Source organism: Columba livia, chromosome 9, assembly GCF_036013475.1.
Source record: "Columba livia isolate bColLiv1 breed racing homer chromosome 9, bColLiv1.pat.W.v2, whole genome shotgun sequence".
Taxonomy (NCBI): domain Eukaryota; kingdom Metazoa; phylum Chordata; class Aves; order Columbiformes; family Columbidae; genus Columba; species Columba livia.
Window position 1 is genome coordinate 25,463,008 of NC_088610.1, and position 26,404 is coordinate 25,489,411.

General features: G+C 47.8%; 1 protein-coding gene across 2 annotated transcripts; it reads right to left on the reverse strand.

Annotated features, from left to right (window-relative positions):
- Positions 1-2,971: 2,971 nt before the first annotated feature.
- Positions 2,972-26,404, reverse strand: ITM2C (integral membrane protein 2C). Of its 2 annotated transcripts, XM_065074346.1 has the most exons (6): positions 26,226-26,402; positions 12,269-12,406; positions 10,574-10,762; positions 10,205-10,315; positions 6,396-6,546; positions 2,972-5,413 (listed from the first exon to the last, which is right to left on the reverse strand). In XM_065074346.1, exons 1-6 carry the CDS (start codon positions 26,340-26,342, stop codon positions 5,322-5,324), a joined length of 798 nt encoding a protein of 265 aa, XP_064930418.1. In that variant the 5' UTR covers positions 26,343-26,402; the 3' UTR covers positions 2,972-5,321. The 2 variants fall into 2 exon arrangements, with proteins under 2 accessions (XP_064930418.1, XP_064930417.1); XM_065074345.1 differs by lacking the exon at positions 12,269-12,406 and having other exon boundaries at positions 26,226-26,404.

Below are 26,404 nucleotides of genomic sequence, written 5' to 3' on the forward strand. Positions count from 1 at the left end.
TTTGTTGACATTTTGGTCAACATAAATGTTTCTTTTAACACAAAATAAACAGTGTTTGTTTAATTCCCATGTTACTTGACCACTTTAATTTGCCATTTTTAGGTAAAAACTGTTTCAAAACAAGAAACAACAACTTAATTACTAAAATATTAAACCAAATGCTTCAGCTTAACATTAGGAAGTTCGGATGCTTCCCCCCACCTTTTTCTGCTATTTCTTTTCAGCTGAAAATATTCATTACAGCTCAATTCATACTTGTTAGTGACTCTCTCCTCTCAAACTCTGCTTTCTGTTCACTTAATCCAGAAAACACTCCCTCTAATGGAGCTGAAGCATCTCATCGATTTCATGAAGACATGAATGCCACCATCAGGAACTGTACTTACCAAAAGGGCAAGAAACTGGCATTTTCCTTAGACTTAGAAGACTAACTTGGGAGGCTAATTTTATTGGAATATATAGTTTTATTTCTCTGGGAAGCTGTGACAGCATCCACAATACTTACTTTTATAATGTCCTTGGTGGAAAAATCAGCGTGATGGCAGCAAAATGCTTGGGAACAACTTGTACATCTTCAAGCACAGATGTATGTGTAAGAGGGAGAACATGCTTTCATTAGCTTGGCATCAACATAACGTACCAGACTGCTGTTCATGTTCAGCTAAACGTGTTCTAGTCAGCTCCTAGTAAAGACAACCAAAAGCCTTATAAACCATAACAAATTGGGGACTGCTCAGTTTTCAGGTACATGAATCAGGGAGCCATTTCACAGGGTAACACTGACAGATATTTTCATTTTTAACAGCATAAAAATGGACCAACCATCCCTTTTCATTCCTTCATCCCCAAAGCCAAAAGGTGATTTGCGGAGAGCAGCTTCCCACTGCAGAAACATTCCTTGTCCCAAATTTGCAGAAATTCCAGTCAGCTGCATTTTGCAGGATGAGACTGGACTGTGAACATAACTGTAAAGGACTTGTGACAAATCAAGAGCTCGTTTACGTGTTAGAAGAGACAATGAGGTCCCTCCTCTCAACTGCTAATTTAATAGGCTTCCAGTACACTTAAAAAACCAAAAAATCCACCAGAGTCTGAAAGCAGATGCTCCCACAGTTAAACCAAAACTTTGAGCACTGCCTCGCAAAGCTTAGTAACAACCCCTGAGCTACACTGCAATATGCAATACTAAAAATAAAAGGTAAATTATATTCGGTGTTAGCTGCTGTCATAGTGACCCACATCTTAGGGTTTCAAGTGCACCTCTGCCACACAGTCCTCCTAAAGCAGGCCTTATTGCCAAGGTTTTGTATGTGCCACCACAGAGTTAAATAAGTCAGTCTTCTGCCAGAGAGTGTGAGTTCAATCAGGAAGCAGAGCTGACTTATTTCAAGTATCCTAAGAACAAGGGGCAACAAACACAACATCAAGAAATGAGAAACTGAGCCATGAGAGAATGTTCAAAAGAAAATGCAAGATTTCATAGTACAAGCTGGTTTTGCTTGCACTGGCCAAGACTTGAGATGACTGACTGTGTTTAAAGGTAATGAGATTTATTGAAACGCATGAGTCACGTTCTTAGTATCAGCAGATACTGGTAGAAGAGGCTTTGGCAATCACAGTTACTGTCAGGTGCAGATCTCTTCTGCAGATTCCCAATAACGGAAAAAGCATCCAGATACTGAAGAGGTACATGCAAAATGCAGCAAAAACGACCATAACAAGTGAAACATGAACTTCCTCACTCATTGACCAGAGACTAATTTTGGAAAGAGGAACAGTCAAGTTCAGGAACAATGTTCTGACACTTCCCTACCAGAAGGATGAAAGAGGGGAAGAGAAAGCTCGAGAGAGCACCAAGTGCCCCGCATTGCTGTGTGCAGGTGTGGCAGTTGCACTGCCCTCTCTGAGAACTGGAGCCTTCAATGGGGCAGCTAATGCCTCTTTTGTGGCACCCAGAGTCAGTTGACAGGGTCCTTAGCAGAGGAGGGCTCCAGAGATGCTGAGAAGCTTCTGGAATGCCCACAGCCAGATCTGATCACACTATAAACAGGGGTCCCGCCAAAGATCCCTTTTGTGTCATCTTCTCGGAGCAGCGGGTCTGCTGAGCCGGAGCCCTCCCCTTAGACTGGAACACCAGGATTGGGAGCGCCTCACCTCCTCGTTTGGGTGAGTGATAATTTACTGGATATATCCTTCCATGAGTCCTTGCCTAACCCAGGTGAGTGATAGTTTTGAATGAGTACCCTGGAGTCAGAGGGCTTTGCTGTGTTTCTTTTAAGTGTGTGCAAGCACACTGTGAATCCTCATTATTCTCATTTTGCTGCACCCCAATAATTTCCTCAACTGATATCTGAACCTGTATTTTATGTTGTCAGATTGCTAACTAATTGTACAAACCCTGTTTTGGTTGGTTTATTGGCTGCACTTTTCCAGCCAGAATAAAGTCTGTTTTGGAACTTGTTGTCTGCCTAAAACTGACTTTGGGGTGCCTCTGTGACAGCAGGGAGGAGAGGAGGGCAGCCCTCGAAGGGCAGCCCTGCAGAGCCCGCCAGAAGACAACAGCAGGCTCAGGCCACAGGCAGACAGACACATTTCTGCATAGAAGGCAGCTGGAGAAGCAAAGCTGAGCGTGAATATCCAACACACACAAGCCACCCAAGCAGCAGAAGCATCTTGCTGCTTCACAGACCTGTGTTCGGCAGCAACCTCCCCACCATGGGCTGCCCCTGGGCTCCCAGTGGAGAAGCCCCCCAGAGCCTGCAGGCACAGGCAGGCTCTGACATGGAGGTCTCAGCCACATGCCCACCCAGCTCTGCCACCAGCCACGGGGAGATGCCTCCACCCTGCAGCATCTCCTGCTGCCCAGCTCGGAGATGCCACCAGGATGGTCCCTCTGGCTGCCACCTCACACAAGCAACAGCTTCATGGAGGGGATATGCTTTTCTTTCCGAACAAACACACACCTTACATATCAGAGGTAAAAGATTTTATTATCCCACGGATTTTTCCTAAGAAGTAAGAGTCCTACGAGACAAAATATACAAAGCATTTTATGTTTTCTTTCTAGACAACTGCATTCTTGTTGTATGAAATAGTGACTACGTTAGTTCACCTTAAAGAACCAAGCTTTGTCCTTACAGCTGCAGAATTGCACAGTTAGCATATTCAATGACCATTAATTCATGCAGAATCAGAAGGAAGGGCAAAAAGGTCTGTATGCTCACCTGAGTGCAGGCTTAGATTCCAAGAAATAAGGAGAAACACAGGGCTTAAATTTACCAGTTTGCAGTAAATGAACCAATTCTCTGACCCACTTCTTGTCATCCACTCACAATGAAATGCCAGGGCTAGTAGCAAGTTATCACTGGAAAAATGCAACAGTACCATAGAAAAGCAAATACCCCTCTGGCAGTGAGAAACCTTCCTTACCAACCTGCATGAAGTGCACATAACTTCATTTTACATCAAACTTAAAGCAGAATGAGACCAAACTGTCCTCCTCTACCTGGTAAAATTTAATGTGTATAGTTGACTCTACATTTACACACACAAAAAAAATCTCAGCCTGTAAGACATAAAAATTCCTATTGCATTACATTACCATTTTGATATCCTGTTTTGTTTTCACATAATTAACTCATAATATTATTACTTAAAAGTATTATTCTAAAATATATTCACTTTTTTTGGTTCTGCTGAGCTAATGATTGTACTTGCATTTACTTTATCCTTCCTCTTCTAAAACAACAAGCTCATTTCAACAGATGGTGAACAAGTCCAGATTTGCTGGAAACCAGTTCACAAAAATATGCCAAGTTGAAACTCACTCTATTCTTTCAAGCCAAAAAACTGCCTGCATTTCAAGAACCTAATTAGTTTTAATTATATTTATGGAACAGAGGGAAGAATATTTAATTACTCTGCAAATCTTCTGTCTGATGATCAATAGAAATGCAGTTTTGTTCACACAATTTCTCTGCAGTATATCGATCAGCTGGATCTTGCCTTGTATCAATAACTGTACTACAATGGTGCCTGCAGATAACGTGAGACACAGCTGGACAACATTAATTACTATTAAAACAGCTTTCATCAGGAGTTATGCAAGAATACACGCTCTGCTGAAAAAAAGAGAAAAAAAACCTGCTTCTGCACTTGACAGTAACCACCAGTTCTGCTGCTGACACCACTCTGTACGCCGGCATGGCACCCGTCCACAAACAGATGGGATCTCAACAACCCAGAAAGAAGGACCTGTGCAAACATAACTCAGCTTTCCAGGCAAGCAGAGCTGGCCAGGATGGACACAAGGCTGGAGAAACCCATCAGCTCCACCCGCAGCCATGGCCTACAACAGTGGGACATCAGTGGAGCTCTGCTGCCTTGCAGGGATTCACCTCTTTATTGACTGGGGTAGAGAGACAGCAGAGCTGCCCAGGACGCACAGCAGCTGCAACTGCGTGTTAAAGGCTACACAGCCTTGCACTTCGCTCTGCTTCACGGCCTGGGAGCAGGGACACACTGTGTCACCCGTGTCATTCCCATCCCACCTCACTGCCCCTTGCCCTGGCCTCCTGCCCACCACAAACACCCACCGGGACACCCTGCATTGCCCAGTGGGTCACACTGAGCCACATCACGTTCAGGAGGAGACGTGGTGAGGAGTGAGCCTGGGAACCAGCCATAGAAACAACACATAGTGGCTGCCTTCAGTGTTTGAAAATCTGGTCTTTGGGGGGACAGCACAGAGCAAGCTGGGACCACCACAGCATGGTTTGGGCAGAAAACCTCCCTCTGCCGAGCTTTTGGAATCACCCTGCCTGTATCCTCAAAGCTGCTCTTTTCCTAACTGCATCTGGTTACATATTTCTGGTCATTGTATCAGCATCAAAATGGTAACCCTTCTCTTGTACATATGCCTTCTGTCCCAGTGCCAAGGCAGCCTTCAAGCACTACACCAGCCTGAAATTGCTCAGCCAGGAAAAAAGCACCTATTCCCAGCACTCCTATTTCTCAGCCATCCCGTCTACCCTAAACTTGCTCCCAAAAGAGATTCTGTCCTGTGGTGTGGAACAAACTGCATCTACTCCCAGACTTTGACTACTGTGTAAATTTAAGCCCAGCAAACATCTCAGGTAGGTAGCAGGGAGAGAAGAGAATCCACTCTGGGGCCACAACAGACCCAAAAGGTTAGAGCTGCACAAGCAGGGGAGGGCGTAAAAAAAGTAAGACAGGTTGCCATGTGTGAAGAGAGGGTTGAGAGCACGTGTGCGCGTGTGTGTGCAAGCAAAGCCAGGGAAGGTTACGTCAGGAGAGCAGCTTCATGACTTTTTGCAGATAACAGTTTCAACCACAAAAGTGTTTTCAAAGTGACGAATACGATGACAGTTTCCAGCCTCACGTCGACTGATACCTAGAAGTGATTGAAAGAGAGGAGAAAGGAAAAATCAACAAGTGATAATCCACAAGAGCTGCAGCAAGCAGGGGAAGAAAAGCAGATGAGATGCAACCACTGAATGCTGAAGTGCAGGAACAGCACAGCCCATACGAAAAGCAGCATAATCTGGTCTTTGGAAGAACAGACATATTCTATAGGCCATGGTCCTGCAGTAAGAGCTGCCATGAGCTGGGGAGCAGCATGGAAAAAGCTGGTTTCAGCTGACAGCATCTCAGTGTTATCTCAGAGACCAGAAAGCCCCAGGAAAGCAACCCCAGCCATGGTGACTTCTGCACCCACATGTTCTCAGCACCCTGCAGCTCCCCCAGAGATCCAAGCCTAAACTGACTACAGGTTCATGCTTCAGGTAAGCCTTTAAGTACATCCATATCTAAAACTAAATAAATACAAATACTGAAATTAAGGAGGGTTTTTTTTTCAGCAATATTACCATTTGTATATAATACATATTGCTGATTTACATGAAAACATTTTAAGGTAGGCCAACGTTCCCTCTTCACAACTATTTCCATATTATTAGGAACTTAATTAATTGAAGGCAATTTGCAGATGTAATCTGCTCAGAATAGCTGCCACTGAAGTGTCTCCATTAGGAAAATTTTCCCAACAGTTCCCAACAGTACTGGAATTAGTTCATCCCCAGGAGCCCACATGTAAATGAATTGCTGGCTCCTGCAATCATTTCCTCGAGGTTTCTATTAGGCTGATAGAGGCAGCAATAAAACACAGCAGCAAGCACTCATTTGCAGCAGCAGTATCACAGATTTGGATTTAGATGAATTAGACGGGAAACACCTCAAAAGATCTCCTGTGTGCTTACACCCACAGGGAAACCTCCCCTCTTGCCATGAAGAGGCCAGCGTGGCTGTAACAGCAGAAATAATGACTGCGATGCGGGGGGAAAGCGAGTTAGAGCTGAACACAGCAAGGCTCTTACGTCTCCTTGCGCTCCTCCGCTTCAGCCTGTAGGTCTCCTTGCCGCTGCAGAGGCGATAGATGAAGGAGCCAAGCTGCTCCATGTCACTGACATGTTCAGTTGCAATCATCTCCTCCTGGATTATGTACGTCTGAGGCAGGTACGTCCCCTTCTGGAATGACAGTTTCCACAAAAATAAAGACCAGTTGTGCCATGACCTCCTGCTCAAACAGAACTGTCTCATACAGAGCACCAAGGACAACCAAACTATGGAAAATTCACTGTTTGAAGGTTCGAACTCCACTTGCTGAGGCTGGTCAATGTGCTAACTTGTCCTTGCAGTAAACTGTCCCATACTACTAGCACAGGGCACTAAAACAGATTAGATCCAAAAACTGAATGTTCACATGGGGAATGAAGCCGCTCCTGTTATAAACTAACCTCAGGAAGGAAGGTACACAAAGGACACAAAACACAAAAAACCCATCTGGAAAGGGAAGAAGGTTCAACCAAAATGCCAGGAACTCTACTGAAAATGTGCATTTTACATTTACTTCAAAGGCAAAATCAAAAAATGCCAGCCCTGCTCAGATCCCAAGAGTGCCTGAGTTTTCCACATCTCCCCCCCCTCCTTGGTCCACTCAGCACAGCCACAATGATTTCCAGCCCTTACGGCCCACAGGCACACATTTAGAAACACCACCCTGCACGGTAGCGCTGGGTGCTCAGGAGAACACGAGCTCTTGGCACACTTCACGGCCCACGACGCTGCTCAGTGATGCTGAGGACGGGCAGGAAGGTGGCATGTGTCAGGGAGTGAGCCTGGGCAAGCAGCACACCTGAGCTCCCTGCTGCTGGGGGCAAGGCCACTATGAAGATCAGGGTGACTGGTAGGGGACACGGCAGAAAGGCAGCAGAGGCTAGAGAAAACAAGGAGAGAGAAAAGGGGACACCTGGGTGCACCCCAGGGATGCAGGCAGCCTCTTGCCCTGCAGCAAAAAGATATGCTCAGCAACAAGGACCCTCTGCAAGCTGATCCCTGGATGCTCAGGGCATCTTGCAGCTGTCTGGGCATCATTGCAGCCATAAGCAGCTGTGTTACAAGTACAGCTTGGGCTGGGGCATGCTTCTGAGCAGACTAGATTTGAACCAGGCCATGAAGCAAAGCCTTACTTCTGGTCCCTTTCACTTAAGAAGAATCAAAGAAATAGAAAAAACAGCAGATCGTGGGGCCAACACAAATACAATCAGAGGGGAAAGCAAGCAACAACAGCACAATTTCCAATATCGCCTCTTCAGTTTCCACCACAGGACTGGTTATCTCCATAGAGATGTACCTGGAAACATGCTGTCTTAACTTAGCACTGTGCTGTTGGGCTGGCATAGCTGACTGGATCGATAAAGCTCTCCTCTAATGCTAGAGGACTAGACTATTAGTGGTACTTTGTACTACACTAACACAACAGTTCTGCAAGAAATTAAATTATTGATTCTCTGGGAGAGCACAGGGAAGGGCACGCGATATGCGCAGTTACTGGCAGGAGCTGTTAACACCAGGGCTGGAGCTCAGGATTTGCCATATCCCTGACATGGCAACAGGGCTTGGAGAGACACACACATGCACACTACCCAATTTCTTAATTGTTTTATATTTAAACAGCTGTGGCAGCTGAAGTAGCCAGGAATCATCGCCCCACCATGGCAGGACTGTGCAACAAGCATGACACCTTCAATTCTCCACCAGGAGTTTTAAGGAAACTTGGAGCACCGAGCATCTTGGGTTCTGCAGATGAGGATTGCCCACCATTTAACCAGGTCATCTCCAAGGTTCTGGTGCTACACGAGGGGAGCATCCCTGCATCCTTTTCTCTCAGATACTTAAGCAGCCCTGTCCACTAAATCATCACTCCTATGCACAATAAACACTGCAAGAAGCAGCAGAGCTGCCATTCACAAGCAAAAAAAATAAAATCAGATGCAAGAGGCCTGGTAACATATCTGTGTTGGTCCTAGAAACAGGACTGAAGCCACTGAACATCTTTAAAACTAAACATTCAGTCTTACTCATTAGGGACTTGACGGGATGCAGAGGAGCAGAGGAGGCAAAAGGGGGAGCAAGAGGAGCAAGGCAAAAGCCTCCAAGTCCAAGCACCAACACAGCCCATCCAGCATCCAAACAGGAGCACTTCAGAGCAGGGACCAAGTCATCAGATGATGAAGGTTCTCCACAGCAGAAAGAAATCTGTCCTCTCTGCCTGACACAGTCCACCAGCAAGGCTGCGCCTGTGGACACAAGGCTCACGAGACAACTGAGCTGGGATGGGACCTCAGGAGGTCTCTAGTCACACCTCCTGCCCAAGGCAGTGGCAGCTACCAGATCAGACCAGGATCCTTGAGGCTTATCCAGTCTGGTCGTGGAAACCTTCAAGGATTTCAAGGAGGTAGCACAACCTTCCTGGGCAACTTGTTCCACCACTTATGTCCTCATGGCAAAAATCCTTTTCTGACCTCACGACCAAGCTAAACACTTCAGAACAATGTCTCTAAGGTGCATGTTAAAACCTCCATAGAGAGACTGGACATTTACTTATACCAGCAATCAGAACGTTATTTAAACCCCCGTCTGCTTTGCACTCTCTTTAAAGAATCAAACACCATTTAAACTGTATTTTATCCCCTTTTGAATTCAGTTCCTGATAAAGCATAATCTTCATTAACTGTGATTTTATCTCTCTTATTTTAGGATGTGACCAGTATTCTCAATCTGTCAGTGTTTTCCTGGGGCTCTGCTGTCAGCTTGTGCAATCCCACCTTTTCCATTTCCCTCTGCACCAGGGACTGGTCAGCTGCCATGGTCAGAGGCTGGTTGGAGCGAGCTGTAGGCACATGTGTGTCGTACCCCAGCAGGGTTCCCAGCACATTTGCCAGATGGTCACTGCATGAAATTGCAAGGACTGCCAGGAAATAAATGGGGAGTCAGACAAGGATGGGTGACCAGGCATTGCTCAAAGCACAGCCTTTTGCCTCTGAACTTAACCCCTACAAAGTTCATCACACTGCATGTAGCAGTGGCTGAGTGAAGGGAATTTACAAAAGAGTTAAGATTGGTGGGTTTTTCCTCTTTTCTTTCAAACAGACTATCACAGAAGGGAGTACAAGACCCAGGCTCAGTGCTTTGCTTTACCTCCAAGAGACCAAGACAGATATGCACCTTCTGCAGTCTTAAAAACCCTGGGTTTTTTTCCTGCTGTTAAGATTAAATAGGATTCTATTTTAAGACTGCTTTCAGTCACTGCAATAGTGGCACAGGCTTTTGGACCGAACAAAACCGCTGGTACTAAACCAAATTAATGCCTGCTGTGAACAAAACTGCATGAGCCCAAGCCTGGTGTTGCAGCCCACAGCGCAGCGGGGCGGGCAGCACAGATTGCTCCCCAAAAAGGTGAAGGCTGAAGGCCTGGCACTCCCCAGCGGACACTGAGGGCTCTGCAAATGGCAAAATGCAGCGGTAACCACGGCAAGAGTGCAAGCGGGGAAATTTTTATTTTTTTCCCTTTATTCCTACAATCAGTAAACACCAAAGGGAAGGAATCTGCTGCTTCTCTGTGTCACCCTGGTCAGGTTGATCTGCCACGCCAGTGTTACTTTGATGTTTGCAAAATTAATATTTCAGCTAAACCCTCTGAAGCCTTTCCTCTGTGTGAAGCCCAACTCTGCCAGGGCCAAGACCTACACGAACACAGCAAGTCTGGTTTCCCCACAAGCTTCTAGCTGGCACCTAGGAGCCAACTCGAGAAAAGCATGCAGAATAAGCAGGATTGCAGCTGTACCTTCACGTTAACCAGCAGCTCCCACAGGTTGCGAGGAGGCATCACGATGGTGGTGTTCAGCTCGATGACGTAGCACTTATCCAGCGTTATGTCATGGTAAGCTGTCAGACCCTGCATTCCAAGCAGAGAAATTAAGGAATTGAGCCCTTCGCAATGAAATGTGGCTGTGAAGATGGGTGAAAAGAGGGAATCCAGAGAATTTACCTGAATTTACCGGCTGTAAGCAATGAACCTGTCCAAGGACAGTTTAGTAACAAGACCATCATAGACATATGTGAAAACAGGGATAGTGTTAGGCTGCGAGCATCGTGCTGGTGAAGCCCAGCTCAGCCCCATGCTACAACCCCAAGGGCCCCAAGAGCTCCTTACTCTCTGAAAATCATGGATGATGTCCGCAGGGTCACTCCCTCCAAACTGGGGCACTGGGACATTGATTTGCTCGTAGTTCTCCTCAATGTAAATCTTGACGTCTTCGTGCAACTCCAGCTGCCCTTTGAACGGCGAGTACAGCGAGTCTTCGTAGAGGACTCCGCAGTGAAACACGCTCTCACGGGGCAGCTGTGGGGACAAGATGACCCGGGTGGAGGTACAACACTCATACACCCCACTAACAACTAGAGCAAACACAGGAAGAAATGTATCCAGACTGGGTAAAAACACCCTTTTCAAACAGATGCTTGAGAATATTTCAAGATCAGTCTTTTTACCAGAAACTGTTCTTGATGGAGGTAGTTCAAAGCACGGTCATGAAATGCCCATGTCTCCCTTCCTGCTAGCCAGGTCCAAAGGGAATACAGGATTCTCTATGCGATTTCACAAGAGGTAATTCAGAAAGGCAAACTGATTGCCTGTAGACTCTTATGTTTCATAACCAGCCTGTTCAAATCCCTCCATAGACAAGGCTTCCTGTAACTGCATTTTTCTACATAAGGCATACAACCTCAGGGTGAGCAGAGCATCATTTCTAAAGGCACTTGTAGCTTGGATATGGCAAACGCACCAGAACAAAGCAGCTTCGCCTCATTGCAAAACAGCAGCTGCTGCTCTCCCAGGCTCCAGAAGCACAACCTATGGGCAAGAGAGCTAACGCACGGTGAGTGATCGAGTCACAGAGTTTCCAGATCAGGTATAAATCAGCACAGGTAAGAACAAACTGATGTATCTGAAAACAAAGATTGCAAATTAATCTGGCAGCAAGAAGATTTATGGAGGAAGGAAGTGTATAAACAGTCTATATTGCTGAGTGGATAAGTACTGGCTGCAGAGACGAAGGCGGCTGGTGGTCCTGGGAGAACTCATTCACTAAGAACTGCTTTGCAGCAGAACAAGGGCTTCAGCACAAATCAATGCTCTGGGGTTTCTTGGCTAAACACTCTGCAAGACACAGAGCTTAGTAGTTTCCTCTGTAAAATGCAGCTCTGTCTGTCTCATTCCCTATGCTCTGACCCATCACAACACTGCTAGCCCAGCACCTCAGCTAGGCCAGGCTTTGCCAAGACTACATGGAAGAAAACATGCTGAATTTAATGGAGGTTGAAGGCTTACCTTCATACCATCTCCCTCTGACTTTTCATGTCTCCGCTTGCTTTATTAATAGCAGCACCTATTTTTGTTACACCTACAGAGTTTTGCTGTGCTACAGCCTAAAAAACCTACTGCAAAAAGCCGCTCCCTTCCCTGTAACTCCCTGCTCTCTCCAGGGCTTGCTCGACCCTCACAACAAGCCACTCTTTGAGACTGCCTTACCCTGACAGCAATAATGTTGGGTTTAAAAGGTAGAACCAACAGGATATTTTTAATGGAGATTAAAAAAAAAGGCCAAATAAAGCCACAAGGAAGGGGAAGAGGAAGGTTTCTGGAAGGCCCATCCTGGCAGTTGGAATGGAGGTGAGCCTGAGCCTACCACTTAGGACATGCCTTGTCTGTCTGCAGTGCCCAGAGGACCGGCTCCCGAGTTACAGCAGCGCAAAGGAATAAATAACAGCACCACCTCTTTCAAAGAGCGAAGCCGTTTGTCTGGCTGCCCTGACCGAAGAGCCAGCAGACCTTCCCAATGGCCCCTACCTGGGTGATGAAGAAGTATCTGTACACATACATCGATGCAAAGACCAAGCCCAGGAGCAGCACAAGGAGACCCATGGTCAGGTAGCACACCCCGCTGAGCGATGACCTCCGGCCCTGCACCATGGGCGCCGGCTCCTCCTGTGAGACAAAACCAAGAGCATCAGCCAGCTGCTGCTGCGAGGGATCAGAAAAACAACTACATCGTATGCAAAGGCCATGAACAGGCTTGTGGTGACTGAAGAAGGCAGGCACCGTCCTGCAAGGTGACTTCACATCTGGCAGCGTTCGGGCAAGAGTAAAACACTTCATGTGCATTTTTCTCTCCAACATAAAGTATAAATAAATATTACATATATAAAAATAAATAAATACGTGTGTGCGTGAACATACACATATAGACGTATACTCTGCTTCCCACTCACTGCTCAGAACAAAGTCAAGCTTTGTTTCAGTGGGCAATAAGCATTGACCAAAAAAAAGGAAATCAGAAACTTGCAGTTCCTGGCTACTGAATGTAACCACATTTCTCTCATATTTATTTATACTCAAAAAGCTTTGTTGACATGCTACCACTCCTGCAGCATTTTTCAGGGGAAATTTTTGCAGTGGAAATTACTGTTCTCAGAGAGGAACCTACTGGCCATGCTGGAATGAGCCTACCTAAACATCTGCGTTAATCACTTCAACTCTGTTTTCAAGCAGGTTCCTGCACACCTTCCAGGAACATGGTCAGAGCTTCCAAAGAGAACAGATCTGCCTTTCTTAGAGCGCTGCCCAATCCATACAGACAGGAGCCAGCTCACCTCGTTACAGCCCTCAAAAAGGAGGGCAGTGCAAAGGCAGGATTACCTCCTGGGACTGCTCATCCCAGTGCACGATGCTCTTGTTTTTACGACCAAAATAACCTTCTGAAACATTAAGCAGGAGGATGTGAGGCCTTTCAGAAGCAGATGAAAGAAGCCGGTTGAGAGATGCCCCAGTTTCCACAGAGAAGAGCTGAAAGCTGCCCTCAGGTGAGCAGGCGGGGAGAGACACGCCAGGAAGGGCTCCCGCGGATTAACTCCTCTGCACAGCACCTGATCCGGTATGCTCTCTCCAGAGCCAGACAGAGATCTGCACAAGCTGGAGAAACAGATTTAACAGGTCCTTCCTGCCCCTGCAAGGGCACCCCAGTATCCCCGGGCACTTCTGGGGAGCCCATGAGGCAGGGATGCCCAGCTGAGCTCCATGGAGGTGCAGAACAAGGGCAGAGCCGGGATCCTGCAGCCCCTCTGCTACCTGCCCCACTCCCAGCTGACGCCGACTGTTCCTGCTATCGACTGCTTCTTTTCTAGCCACATTCAGACTGATAACTGCAACAACCAAATTGCTTCGCGAGAGCTCCAATTCCAGCACACCTCCAGAAGAAATTAATCTACATTTTCTTCTCCTTCATCCCAGCTGTTGAAAGAGCCACAGCACCTCACACTGAAGGATCAGCATTTAATCAGTTTGTTGCCATTCCCTCCAGCAAATAAAGGGATGAGCAAACTGAAAAATATCACATTTTAAGTTAATTTCCAACCTTTCCTTCCCTTCCAATCTTTCCTTCTACAGATGAGGGATAGCAACTGTGACAAGCCACAAAGAAGAAAAAAAATCATATTACCAGAGGAAGTTTAAAGGCCCTCTGATATGAACTGCTCAGACAGAAAAGTCATGCTATATGTCAAGTGTTTCACAAAAACAGATTTCCCCAGATACTTATCATCAGAGAAACAGTGTAGACAGTGGGGGTGAGGAGGAATGAAAAGCTCTCCTGCTACTGACACTGAAGCACGGCTGATAAAATGTTTAATGCTCTGCAAGTGAATTGCATCCGAAAGATGCCAGGCTCCTGTGATGGATAACACACTGTTCACTTCCTCGGTGAGCTGCTCATGCAAACTCCACGGAGAGCGTGGGGAGAGGGTTCAGAAGGACACAGCAACACAAAGACGAAAAAAAGCTATTCCCATTTAAAACTGTGTTTGAAGAATGGTAGGGAGGGGCAAATAAGCCGTCACTGGTCTGCTATTTGCTAGCGCAGCTCTGTGCTCTTTGCACAGCCAAAGGCACAGGGAGACATCCCACCCCTCACCAACAAAGGAGGTGAGTTCACCTCCCTACAAAGCATTCCTGGCTTCAGGAAAAATGCCTGAGTTTTGCATTTTGGGAGGGGGTGGAGAAGCGAAGGAGGGCTTTGTCCGGGGAGATGTTACAAAACACTAGGGAAAATGAAAAAAAAACCCCTCAAATTCTAAGGGAGGAAAGAAAAAGCTCAATAGCAACCATTCTGATGGAGCAGAGGTTAAGACAGTGAGGTTGATGATGCTTCCAGCCAGGTCAAGGGGAACAACTAACCACAGCCCTGCAAAATATTGGATAAAAATCACCTGTGCAAACCTCCACTGAAACACACATCTCCCTCGTCCAGCCCAGTAGATTAAAAGGCCACCAGCCTTTGTCACTATGAATTAACTACAATTTAAAAGCAACTACACAGCCGCCAGCACGTCGGCTTTGGGCTGGAGGCATTCTCAGGGCTGACAGCCTGTGGACGGAGCGGCGCACGACCTGCTTTCACAGCATTTCACTCGTGATATCAAACCTTCCCACGCTGGAAAAATCCAGCAAGCTTCTTCCACAGGCTGCTGCCCCGCTCACACCACACTGCACCCCGTCTCCACAGGCCCACCTCTCCGTGCAGTGGAAATGTGGGCATTTTAAAAAACAGGAAATCCAATGCAGCTGATTTCCATCTGTTCTTATCGGAGGACGGGCTGGCTCCCCAGTAAGGGAGCAATTTTCCCCTGAGCTAACCTTACAATAAATAGAAGCAGGCTGTCCCAGCAGCAAGCTGCAGGAAAGCCATCCCTGCCAGAAAGAGCCCCAGGACCGACTGCGAAACCAAACCATGCACCATGCTCATCCTGCACAGCAGACTTCGCAGATCTGGCAGCATTGCCGACCTCCACGAGTTTCAGTGGTGGGGAAAAGAATCAGACTTGGCAGAGCACTTCTCCTGAAGAGCAGATCACGCTTACAACACATGCATTTTCACTGAGGACAAAAATCAAAATATTAACATGCAACAATGCTGTATAACAACGTTCACCAGATGCTTAACAATATTCCCTACGAATTCATTAACCAGATGGTATTCTTGCAACAAGCCACCCTACTGTTTTCTGTCTCAAACAACTATGGGATTTTTTGGCCAAGAGAAATGGGAAAGGTTGGAGTCAAAACCATCCCTAGACAAAGGCATGGACAGGTATTTCAGTTCATCAAATGGGCTGGGTTTTTTTTCTTGTTTTAAACATAGTATTCTAACAGATGGGCTTATTTTACACATAAATGAACATAAGGTACTTCCTCCCCACACTGGGCTATGCAGAAAATGAACATTAATTTGCTTCTCCATGAATTAATGGATGGAAAAGTGACAGCAGCAGAAGAGCACGATGTCCATGGTCCAGGTGCTACTGAGGCACAGGCAAGGAAGACGCCCAGACAGACCCGAAGCTCTGCAGTGCATCCCACTGCGATTTCAGGGCAGGAAGACCCTGCCGCTCCATTTAATGATCCTTTCTTTGCTGTGTATTTCTTGGCACCACCACACACCCCAGCACCGGTGCAGGCAGTGGAGGCGGCTGCTTTGCTCACCCTACAGAAGGGGCCAGTCCAGCTCCCTCTCCAGAGGGAAAACTGGGAGAGGCCACGGGTGGAGCTCCTTCCTCCGCACAACCCGAGGGGAAGGCGCAGCTCACTCCTCCTCCTCATGGGCAATGGGGGAAAAGCATCCATCCATCTCTCACGGAGAGCACCTGCGCGTCTTGGTGCTCTGCCAGGTGTTGTCCTGCTAACACATCATCCCTCCGGGCAAGAGACAGAGGTAGCTCCAGCACGCGCCTAAATAACCAGACATGCTGACCCAGCTCCAGTTGGCAGGTGCGATTGCTTCACAGACACTCTACCCAGCACCTGGCACCAGACAGGATACTGGAATATAAAAAGGAATTTCCTCCCATGGATAAAACAGGCTCTTCACTACGCTTCAGCGCCCTGCCTGCTCACAGGGCCAGTACAGGAACAGCACAGGCTGCAGATGCCCAGATGGGAGAGGATGAAGTTATGATACAGACCGTTTGGCAGAGGATGCTTGAAATTAGCCTGCAGCAAGGGGCTGGGGGCGGGGGGGGAAAGTCCTAATTCAGTCCGTGGGGATTTTCTTCAGAATTTCAGGTCTTGCTGAGGACATGATGAAAATGGCTGGTGTCTCATTATCCCTGTTTGTAACAGAATGGCTAAGGAACATCTCTCCTGCAGAGGGTGCGGGACAGAAGCCTGGCTGTGCTTCACAGCCACAATGTCCAGTCCACCGCACGGAAATCAAGTCCAAAGGCCAGAGTAAGACAGAGCAGGGAAGCCATCAACGCCTGCCAAGCAAAACCCCCCAGCTTCACAGCGCTGAGCCTTTGGACACACAACTTGAGTAGGAGCTGCTAGCAAGAACCATACCCAGTGAGGGGCTGCCTTTGGTATTTCTCATTAATACAGTACAGGGTAGTGAAAAACAGATATTTGATTATATCACTCCTTCATCGCTTATGTCTTCCTGAACTTGACAAAGTGAGGAAATTAAAGGTGTCACATCATGCCTTGTTCCCTCCTGAGTCGCACATTGCCTTGGCAGAGTTGGGCTCAGCTCACGCCCTTTTCCTGCTTCTTCAGCTTTGGAAACAGGTCTGAGTTTTCCACAAACCATTTTTTCCCACATTTCTGAAACACGCAGGCTTGAAATCTTTCATTTTCGGTGTAGCAGAGCCTGACAAACAGAGGACACAGCTCGGCAAGTGTCTAAATATACACCTCCAACAGGCAAAGAGGCTTGCAGCAACTAAAAATAGTAGATGTGATTTTGATGACTGACGAGGTGAGAAACGCGATGCAGAGTAAATACTCAAAGGGATGCGGTCTGGAGCAGAGTGCTATCTGAAAGGCAGTACAATATGTCATCCCTCTCTGGGATGCTGCTTGTTTCAAGGGAGCAGCAGCCTGAGCTCCTGATGCAGAAGATGTGCTGATGTAACTACAGCCACTGCCACAAGCAGCCATGGCTTGCTCAAAGGCTGCAGACTTTAAACCTAAGAAACCCACATCAGAAAATTCATCTGATCACACTTTTTACTAACTTCTATTAACCAAAGGCCAATTCAGACTATGGGGAAATCAAAAATCAGTTCAAGGTCTCTACCTTCAGCACATCAAGCCCCATATTCACAGTCAAGATCAGTAACTGCTTCACAAAACGTGAAGACTTGCAATAGCAACACCTCCAGTGACTTCAGATGGCCAAAGCCCGTGGCTGACTGCTGGCAAACTGTAGCACTGCCGCAGGATGTGTAAGGTGGAACAGATGGACCTCTCCTCTGACGTGCCAGGCTTGGCTTTGAGCGTCACCTCTCAGGAAAGTAACCCCCATGTCTGCACTGCTGCCGCCTGCTCCTCCTACATGTGGATCAAAGCCCTCTTGCCCAACCACCACACACACAGCATCCCTCTGTATGATAAAAAGCATTGGAGAGTTTGTGGGATAAATTGTAGAGCAAGGAGATCCAGACCTGCGTCCCAGAGACAACCCCTCCCATATTTAGGCGTTCAGATGCAGGTGAGCTGGGTGATGAAGGCCTCCAGGGACACCAGAGCAAGCATGGCTGGCCTGCCGGCGTTCCAGACTGGAGCACTTGCCAAGCGAGAGCTCTGGAGAAGGAAAGTGAGAGCAGACAAGAAGGGGGAGAGGAATGGAGAGAGATAAACCATCGCAGCAAAGGCAGTTCATCCTTGCGTCCACCAAAGCATCTCCCACGGTCCAACAAAGGCTCCTCTGCCAGATTAACGTGAAATGAGTCCTGTCCTCAAGAGCAGTTATGCTTGGAGGAAGGAGAGGGAGTGAAATTAGGAGAAATAGCAGTGACACCAAAGGGGAGCAGTGCCTGGGCCACTGCCCTGGCAGGGAATCCCAGAGGTCAGTGCTCAGCACCGGCAGTGAGAGGCCTCTGAACAAGCCCGTTACCTGCAAGGAGAGTCTTTCCAGGCTGAAGAGCATTTCTACTGCTTTAGGGTCAGGAAAAAAAAACAAAGTGTGCACGCATGGAGAGATATATATACACATATATATATTTGGCACACAGTTTCCAAGGCAACCGAACTCCCTACGCGCAGCACTTGAGCAGCGCTTGTGCAGGGCACGCAGCAGCATTTCCACGGAGAACACAACTGGTGGCTTTTGGACTCAAAGACGCCTGGAAGCTAAAAAAAAAGAAAAGCAAGCCTGTAATTAAGAGACTATCACAGCTGAAGGCAAAAAGGTTGCAATAAATGAATCTAATCACATCTTTAAACGATACCACAGCACGTGACTAGAAACAAAGCCACCTGCCTCAGGAGTCACTTTGCAGTGCTGGAAATTGGAATATCAAAACCAATCACTGGCTAATGAAAACCCCCAGCTTTGTTGCTATACGACAAGGACAGCAGGATGTTAAAAATGCAGCCTCGCGTGTGGGAGCTCCTAAGCGCTCAGTGATCATATTTTTCTTCTCCCTCATCAGCAAGGGAGATATAAACCCTGCTCTTTTCTCCCTTTTCCATCCCTTTCTGCAACTAAGGGGCTGTTTCTCCTCCCTCTTTGCACAGGGGTGAGGAATTCATTTCCATACATTATTTTATTTTCTCTTTTTGGCAGAGGCACAACACCTTCCAGCTGGAGTTTTTCCAGCCTCCGTCTCCTCTCTCCCAGCAGTAAAACCATTCAGACCATTAGCAGAACCAACAAAGCCCCTTGTGAAAATACGGCTGTTCTTATCAGGCACACAGCTAGAGCCCCAAGTGTCGCACTGAACAGACAGGCAGGCAGAGGAAAAATAAACAGCTGTGATAAAGCGGAAAAAAATGTCCCAACCTGGGTGTTTAATAGCCTGACTGCTAAAACATGGAGTCTGATACACATGGCCTGATTTCCAGAAATCAAAAGGAGCTGTAGTAACTCACTGTGACAACAGGGAGAAACAGTCCCTGCCCTGGGGAGGCTCCATCACCACAGCCAAAAGGCTCTGGAGCACCTGGGCAGACCTCACCTGGAAGCACACATCGCCAAGTGAAAGCTAGAGCCTGATTTTTTTTGTAACCCTGAAGTGGGAAGTGGCATTAAAAGAAAGGGAATTTTCCTCAGGAAAAGAACAAAGGTTAAGCTTTGGCATTGGGTCTCAAAACCTACCCAGAGCAACTAAAGACAAAGGGCAGCTCAAGCAAAAGCGGAGCAGAGAGGCTGCTCCAGGAACTAGGGAAGCTCTTAAATCAAGGGGTTGGCAAAGTTCGAGAGAGAGACTTGATTCAAAGGTAAAGATACATGCAGGTGGGCAGACACCTGACTCTTTAAAAGACCTTTGATCAATGCCAAAAATATTCAAGAAACTGATGCAAGGAAATGCCAACAACTTTCAGCTTGTTCTCAGTGTAGTGTCCTCCTCCTCCTTCCAGGAGCAGCTCCTACCGGCTGCCCACAAAACCAGCCTGCTTGATTCCACCTCCACACACGGCTTGGGAAGAAGCAAGCCACGAGCCTGACTGGCCACCAAAGGGATGAGCTGTCCTATGGCAGGACAGCGGGACCACGCACTTGGGAAGGAGCAGGACAGACGTCCATTCTGACAGCCACACAATCACCTTTTCCCGGACTAAAACTGTACATCTGCTCCAATATAAACCAAACACACCTACCAACTTGGGCAAGAGAGGACCAGGGAGTCCTGGGCACAAGCCAAGACTAATTTTGCAAAAGGTGAGAATGACTGGATGCTGTCTGAACACACATGAAAGTAGAAAATGTGACATGGAAAAGACCTTTGTACATACGAAAAGGTTTCACACAATTTCACCTGAAGAGTTTTTCACCACCAGTGATGGCTTTGGATGCTAATGAAGCACCAGAACAGAACAACAGTGGGACGGAGGACTCACCTGAACACCACGGCTGGGCTCTGACCACCGCTTCCCTCCAGAGAGCTCCACCTCCAGACAGTATGGGGGTCCAAACAAACATACAACTGAAAACTACAGCACCTGCCTCCAAGCTTCTACAGTCAGGCAGGTGGAGATGGTCAAGAGCAAATTAGTCATTTCAGATGTGACCATGATAAGCCAAGCACTGCTGATCTGGTTGTGCTCAATTGCTGTCCCACCTCACCCTTCCAAAAAGAGCAGGCAGAAAGGAGGGCACAGCCATGGCCAAAACGCTTAGGAGCTGGAACTGCCAAGGCACTGCCTTCTGCTGGCTCTGCAGACAGGAGAGGGCATGGGAGCTGTAAACCTCTACTGTTTGTTCTGAGCAGAGGGGTCAGAGTGCAGCGTTTCCTGTAGTTCAGGCTGAAGCATCTTAACAGGGACCTAGATTTCAGGCTGCAACATTTGCCTTTTCCCTGAAAATCAGGACTTAAACAGTGTCACACCATAAAATGAAGTCACTGCTCCCTTCCAGAAACAGTGACAGCCATTATCTCTTCTCCCAGCAGCAGCAGCGTAGGAAAACCCTGACAATCAGTCCTGCAATCAAAAATTCACCAGAAAGAAATGGTGTCTAGTTTAACACAGCAAGAGAGAGGAGGCAAATCTACCCTTTTCAGCTTTATTGTTCAAACTGACTTCAGGTTGTCATACGCAGGGACAGGACCTGGACTCGATGATCCTTGTGGGTCCCTTCCAACACAGGACATTCTAGGTTCCCACACATCACCTGGGAAGAAAGTACCTGTCCAGAACTGAAAATGCCTCTTCCACCTCCTGTAAACCCCTTAATGAGCAAAGATTTGGTATTCGCAAAAGCAGGAATTGCAAAACTGCGCACAAAGACACCTCACCCTCCCTGGACATTCTGTCTCTCCAGACCTGGAGGCGATGCTCTGCTGCTGGGAGGTCTCTCCTCTGAGCAGCCACCCGTCAGGCCACTTCTCCCAAACGGCCCCACGAGCAGCAAGGTGCAATAACAGGGTGAAAATCAGCATTCTGCTTATCCTTGCTCAGCACAGGGCTTCTTACAGCAAAGCGAGGAGGGCTCCTGTCCTATGGATGGGACCTATAGCACTGCAGTAATAATACATGCAGCGTATGCAGCAAAGCGTCCACCTCGTAAGTATATTTGGTTCATTTGCACCCTTTAAAACTTCTTTTAAAAGATATTTCTTGGTTTTCTATGTTTGCCAAGGAAAATGTTGCACTCAAAGCAGGTAAATGCAACAGGTTCTTCCCATGTCAAGAGCACCTACATGCAAAGCTGCATTGGCTTTGGCTCTTCCCCACTTTGGGAGAATGCACATCTCTAGACAGACATTTCCAGTTTCTCCATCCCCAGCTCTTCAGTCTACATCTCTTTGGTAACAGAGAGCTCCATGTTTCCAAATTCAGTTGCATTTATAATATTTCTGCTGGAAATAGTCATTCCCTCCCCCAATCCCTCTGCCACTTTTAGCCAGATCCTTTGTCATGCTCAGCTGGAATATCAAATATTAATATCCGGAGTCTGGTAAGGCACTGAAGTCTAGTATTTCACTAGAGTGGATCCTGTAAGAGTCTGGAGATGTTTTTTTCCAATTCAGCCCTTTTCTTCCACTTCCAAGGCATCCCAAAACCATGGGGAACCAAGAACCAGAGACAACTGATGACTCCATACAGGACAGAAAAACAAGTCATCACTTCAGGCCACATGGATACAGGAGGCTTGGGCAAAGGCCAGGAATAACCTTCTGTTACAGGAGGCAGCTTCTTCAAATTAATATTTACCATGTTTAGATTCCTAAATCAAGACCTCAACATGGTGAAAATACTCACAGCTCAGGAGTACCAAGCCTGCAAAAAAGTCAATGAGCATAATCAATCCACATCGCTGCCAGCTAGTTTTTCCCTCTGCATTTACAGCTTGCTTTGTGAAAAAGCCTGTTTAAAAGACATTTCCTCATATCCCCTTCCCCAGCCATCTGACAAGACAGGGGAGCTGGGGCACAGCAACAGCCCCAGCAGCGAGACACTGTCTGCCTGGTAAGAATCACAGGCTGGCTGGGGTTGGAAGGGACCTCTGGAGATCATCCAGTCCAACCCACCTGCTAAAGCAAGTTCGGCTACAGCAGATTGCACAGGAATGCATCCAGGCGGGTTCTGAATGTCTCCAGAGAAGGAGACTCCACAACCTCTCTGGGCAGCCTGTTCCAGTGCTCTGGCACCCTCACAGTAAAGAAGTTTCTCCTCATGTTTAGAGGGAACCTCTTATGCCCGTTGCCCCTCATCCTGTCGCTGGGCACCACTGAAAGGAATCTGGTCCATCCTCTTGACACCCACTGTTGAGACATTTATAAGCACTGATAAGATTCCCTCTCAGCCTTCTCTTCTCCAGGCTGGACAGCCCCAGCTCTCTCAGTCTCTCCTCATCAGAAAGGTGCTCCAGACCCCTAATCATCTTTTTAGCCTGCTGCTGGACTCCCTCCAGTAGTTCCTTGTCCTTCGTAAAACGGGGAGCCCAGCACAGTTCTGGCAGGCTGAAGATGAACATGATCACACGCACCATCTCAGGACAACCTCTCCCAGACACAAGGCAACAGGTTCTGCTCTCTGCTTCCCCTCCTGAAAGGTCTCTGTGAAAGCATCCCCAGATGCACACAGAGATCTTCCCTTTGTCTGCAAACTGCCCCATCCCCGCAGACGCCGGTCTGCGCTGCAGTGTTTGGTTCATGCTGGGTGGGCAGGGAGGAGCATCTGCAGAGCCCTTGGCCAGGGCAGCTGAGCAGCTGGTCTCTGCTACATACAGAGCAAGAGGAGAGATGCCTCCTCCCTCCAGTTCTTATAATTTACCTCTCCTGAAGCAGATTTTAATGAAACCCCTTCTGCTCATCTTGCACTGTCTCTGCACAATAACTAGCTACTAGTATTACAGAGGTTTACAAAGAATCAACCCACAAAGACCCCAAACCAAATTTTGACTGGAGAGCTGCAGCCACCAGTTTTACTCAGTTCCTGTGGATTTCAACATCCATCACAAACTCAAGGACCATATTTCTCAGAGCAGTTAAGGACACAGCGTATGTATTTATTTCCAGTTCTGACTGTAAATCTGGAGTTCAATTAAAACTCACTGAATACTATTTTGCATCTGGGAAAATATTTTCCAACAAATAAAACAAATTATTTTACTGACTGCATAACTTCAAACTGCCTTCTGCTCGAGGCTGCTACATCCTGCCAGCTCCTACTAACGACAACAAGATTGTTTCTTTTATAAGTCCTTAAAATGTTGCAACTGCCTCAAAATTACATGGATTTTTCTGACAGTTCAAACTGTATATTCTTTCCAATTCAAGCTGAGCTGCACAGCGGAGAAACAAGGCTGAGCACATGTGAGCTTGCTGTCAAGGACTCCTCACCTCCTACTTTTTGGGACACATTAGTATCACAGACATCTTCCTGCCTGCCACATCTTTGCATTCACTGAGCACCTGCCAAAATTCACAGGCTGCGGAAGCCGCCGCTGAATCATTTCCCAGCTCTGGCTCCTATCGTTGGGATTGAAGTTGTGAGATCAAAGAGGAGAGGAATGCAGAGCATCTTGTTTGCATGTCACCAATGCCATTTTGCTGCAAGGCAGCTAGAGCAAGACACACACACAGAGGAATTACTGGCAGTGGGAGAAAGCGTGGCAAGAATGCCTGGCTACGGAAAGACCAGCCCCACAGCCTGGACATTTTACAAAGCAGCACATCCCCTCGGTCCAGCTAAGTCCAAACTACGACCAAAAGACAATTAGCGAGGGATTCAGTGTCATAGATATCCCGAAAAATAGCATCAGGAAAAGGCCACCTGCTTGCTAGTGACGTGCCGCTCCCTGGACATCCTCGTGCTGCACTGACCACAACTTGCTCCTGCCCTCCTGTCATGGGTCTCATGCTGATTTTCTTACATGCCCGTCTGCTGGAATTAAGAGACTGCTGAAGGATCTTTGTTTTACATTCACATTTTTATGTTCCTTTTTAGCTCTTGTGGGCTTAAAAGAACAACACAATGCCCCTCAGGAGCCAAAGAAAGGCTCAAGGCGATGTAAAGAACCTAAAATTTATTATTTGCTACTTAAGCCAATTTCATTCATCTGGCAGGACCTGAATTGGAATAATTTTGATTGCTGGGATCTGGCAGCACTAATAATGGAAACAAGCTTCTCTCTATTTTTTAATTATTATTTTATGGCTTTTTAAACTCCTTTTCTGATGGTGAATGTGAGAAGGAGCAAGATCCCGCCCGAACTCATGCAGCATCGGCAGAACAACCAACTCCCCTGCTGTTGAACGCTGGTTTTATGGCAGCATGAGGTGGAAGTCCGGCACAATAGTCAACTTTCAGGGCTGAATATCAAAGGTGGGAAGAAACCTACTGTCTTCTTTTGTTTGTAAGTAGGAAAGACGAAGTTTGGAAACCACAGCTTGCCACGTTCCCCCATTACAGGTTTCTGTATAGCTCCTAGACATTAGATTAACAGATGCAATTATGACAGACCGAGCACATTCAGACACTGACAGCACAGCTAAGAGCTGCAAGCACATCCGTGCATGATGTGAGATCATTACAATATAAGCGATTCCCTGAACTCTCTGCAGAACTGAGCAATCTCCCAATGCCCCTGCTGCAGAGCAGCTCTTCGGGGCAGGTAATCCCCACTCACCCAGCAAGGCACATGAAGAGAGACACTCTGAACTGCTGCAGGAACAGAGCAAAACCACAGCTCCTGTGCAGTTGTTTGAGCCAGGGAGATGTCAGGGTTCGATACATCATCAATATGCACGCACCGTCTGAGGCATTTATGAGGAATTCAGAAATGCCATTTAAGTCTCCTGCTCTGATATAGAAGCATTGTAACAAGGGGGACTTGATGCCATGGGTCAAGCCCATCTCTCTGGACAACAGCCTCCCACTACACAGGGTGGTCGTCCACCCTCACAGAAGAGCTCACAAGCTGAGGGTTCTCTAGCACAAGAGACTTCAGAAACACTAAACTCCTGGTCAAGCACAACAGGGCCCACTTCATCTGCCCCTCCTCCAGAGGGGCACCAGCCACACCACCCCTGGTACGTGCCCAGCCCTGCCTGCCTGTGACTCACACTGTCCGGATGGGACTCAACATAACCATACCCCAAGGCCCCGGCCATGTTCTGCATCTGCCAGGGATGCCTCAATGCCTTCATTCACCTCATGCCTGGCAGGGTCCCAGCCTCTGCAGGCAAAAGTCCATATTCCCCTCTGACACCCACTACCTGAAGCCAGCAGAGCAATTCAACTTCAGCATGTCAACTCCCATCTTGAAAACTGCAAAGCATCTAGAGATCTGTGTGTGCTCTTATCCCCTTGTTTCTCATCTTGCTCCAGCACCAGCTGTCTTGTTCCTCTCATCTTTTCTCCATGACAACCCTAAGCCTTCCGAGATGTTAGAATCTGAAATCCACCCATGAATGATCAATCCCAAATTACATTCCCCCAGGCAAAACCACCCAGACCTAAGGGGCAAATTAAAACACTTTTCCCCCTGGCCATTTACTTCTGTGCCTGAGGATGGCTGGTCCCCATGATAAAGCAACTACGCTGCTCCATCCTCTCCCTACTTATCCAACTTCAGATGCCTACGCACCTCCTAGGACAGGAGCTAACGTCCACAACACCGGACACTTTCATCTTTCCCGGGACACCTCTCCGAAAAGCAGGTGAGCTCCGAGCGGACACCCGGAGCCACGCACGCACCGTTCAGCTATAACTCAGCAGAAAAGGGTAAGGACCCGGCACAGAGCGGTGCTCCCACCGGCGGCACCCGGCCCGGGCCGCGGCGCCCGCCCGCCCGCCCCGCACTCACGGCGCCCGAGGGCAGCAGCACAGTGCCCGCCGCCCCATCGCCCCCCGCCGCTGCCTTCGCCTTCTCCTTCTCCGGCTTGAGCCCCGCCGGCGGCTGCTGGACGCCGATCTTCACCATGGCCCCGCGTCGCCGCCGCCGTCCGCGCCGCCGGCACCGGCACCGCCCCGGGGAGGAGCCGG